This window comes from Pangasianodon hypophthalmus, chromosome 20 (assembly GCF_027358585.1).
Source record: "Pangasianodon hypophthalmus isolate fPanHyp1 chromosome 20, fPanHyp1.pri, whole genome shotgun sequence".
Taxonomy (NCBI): Eukaryota; Metazoa; Chordata; class Actinopteri; order Siluriformes; family Pangasiidae; genus Pangasianodon; species Pangasianodon hypophthalmus.
The window spans coordinates 760,023-762,522 of record NC_069729.1 but is presented as its reverse complement, the minus strand read 5'-3'; the positions used below and the strand labels follow the sequence as shown (position 1 = coordinate 762,522).

The 2,500-nt window shown below is 42.8% G+C and overlaps 1 protein-coding gene across 3 annotated transcripts in view; it reads left to right on the top strand.

Annotated features, from left to right (window-relative positions):
* Positions 1-2,500, top strand: part of LOC113539449 (rootletin) — a 29,204-nt gene that overhangs the window by 12,910 nt on the left and 13,794 nt on the right. For all 3 annotated transcript variants that reach the window (XM_053227010.1, XM_034314212.2, XM_034314211.2), the window contains exons 4-8: positions 75-266; positions 410-475; positions 1,767-1,855; positions 1,958-2,123; positions 2,337-2,443. In XM_053227010.1, the coding sequence (XP_053082985.1) occupies positions 75-266; positions 410-475; positions 1,767-1,855; positions 1,958-2,123; positions 2,337-2,443 (620 nt within the window). The remainder of the gene's footprint in view (positions 1-74; positions 267-409; positions 476-1,766; positions 1,856-1,957; positions 2,124-2,336; positions 2,444-2,500) is intronic.

Genomic DNA, 2,500 nt, shown 5'->3' with positions numbered 1-2,500 from the left:
CATGTACTGATTTTATATTTCTCTCTCACTGGAATTGCCTGACCCTGTCACTGTGTGTGTGTGTGTGTGTTTAGTTGGAGCAGGCCCTGCGTTTGGAGGCGGGGGTCAGTGACAGCGACTCTCCGGAGTGTGTGAGTTTGTCTCAGCAGGTGGTGGAGCTGCGACGGCGTCTGGATGAAGAACAAAACGCTTACAAACGCAAACTCACCGCCTACCAGGAGGGGCAGCAGAGACAAGCTCAACTCGTCCAGAAACTACAGGCCAAGGTCTTTCATTCATTCATTCATTCATTCATTCACTCATTCATTCGTTCATTCGTTCGTTCATTCGTTCATTCGTTCGTTCACCTGCTGCCCTACAGTTGAATTAGTTTATGCAGTTACTGATTATTCTGTTGGCGTGTGTTCAGGTTCTGCAGTATAAGAAGAAGTGCAGTGATCTGGAGCAGTCTCTGCTGGAGAAATCATCAGAGCAAGTGAGTGCGAGAATATAACTAATGAATATACACACACACTATACACACCATACACACACACCATACACACACACTATACACACACACTATACACACACTATACACACACCATACACACACTATACACACACCATACACACACACCATACACACACACCATACACACCATATACACACACCATACACACACCATACACACACACTATACACACACTATACACACACCATACACACACACCATACACACACCATACACACACACTATACACACACTATACACACACCATACACACACACCATACACACACACCATATACACTATACACACACCATACACACACCATACACACCATACACACACCACACACACCATACACACCATACACACACTATACACACACACCATACACACTATACACACACCATACACACTACACACACCATACACACCATATACACACACTATACACACACACCATACACACCATATACACACACTATACACACACACCATACACACCATATACACACACCATACACACACCATACACACTATACACACACCATACACACACTATACACACTATACACACTATACACACTATACACACACCATACACACACACTATACACACACTATATACACTATACACACACACCATATACACTATACACACACCACACCCACCATACACACTATACACACTATACACACTGTACACACTATACACACTATACACACCATACACACTATACACACACTATACACACTATACACACCATACACACTATACACACTATACACACCATACACACTATACACACTATACACACACTATACACACTATACACACACTATACACACTATACACACCATACACACTATACACACTATACACACTATACACACCATACACACTATACACACTATACACACCATACACACTATACACACTATATACACTATACACACACCATACACACTATACACACTATACACACACTATACACACTATACACACCATACACACTATACACACTATACACACCATACACACCATACACACTATACACACTATACACACCATACACACTATACACACTATACACACTATACACACACCATACACACTATACACACTATACACACACCACACACACCATACACACTATACACACACCATACACACTATACACACACCACACACACTATACACACTATACACACACCACACACACTATACACACACCATACACACACATGACACAAACCTTTTTGTTTATTTCACAGAGTGGGTGTGAAAAGTCCACTAATGGTCAGGACGAGTGCAGCAGTGAGCTGGAGACGGCCCTTATCCGCCTCGAGGAAGAGCAGCAGAGGTCTGAACACACACGCATGCACACACACACACACACGCACTCACACACACACACACACACACACACAGAGCTACTTATGCTTTGTTTTGTCATGTCGAGCAGGAGCAGCAGTCTATCGGCAGTGAACGCGATGCTGCGTGAACAGCTGGAACAGGCCGGACTGGCCAATGAGGCGCTGAGTCAGGACATCCGCAGACTCACTGCTGATTGGACCAAAGCGAGGGAGGAGCTGGAGCAGAAGGAGTCTGATTGGAGGAGAGAGGAGGAGGTTCAGTCATCTGTCTATTCTTAGAAACTTTGTACTTTTTAATGCTAATAATAACAACAACAATTTCAACAGCACATTTATTACATTTATTTGAAATAAATGACAGTGTGACGTTGAGCATTCACAGCGTTTGTAAAATTCTTAACAATCATTCTAAAATAATAACCTTTTTTTAAATTTTATTTATTTATTTATTTATTTATTTATTTGCAGTCATTCCATAACTACTTCAGCAGTGAGCACAGTCGGCTGCTCACTCTGTGGAGGCAGGTAGTCAGTTTCCGCAGGAGTGTGTGTGAGATGAAGAGTGCCACCGAGAGGTTAGACTTCACACACACACACACACACACACACACCATACCCTACCCCGACACACA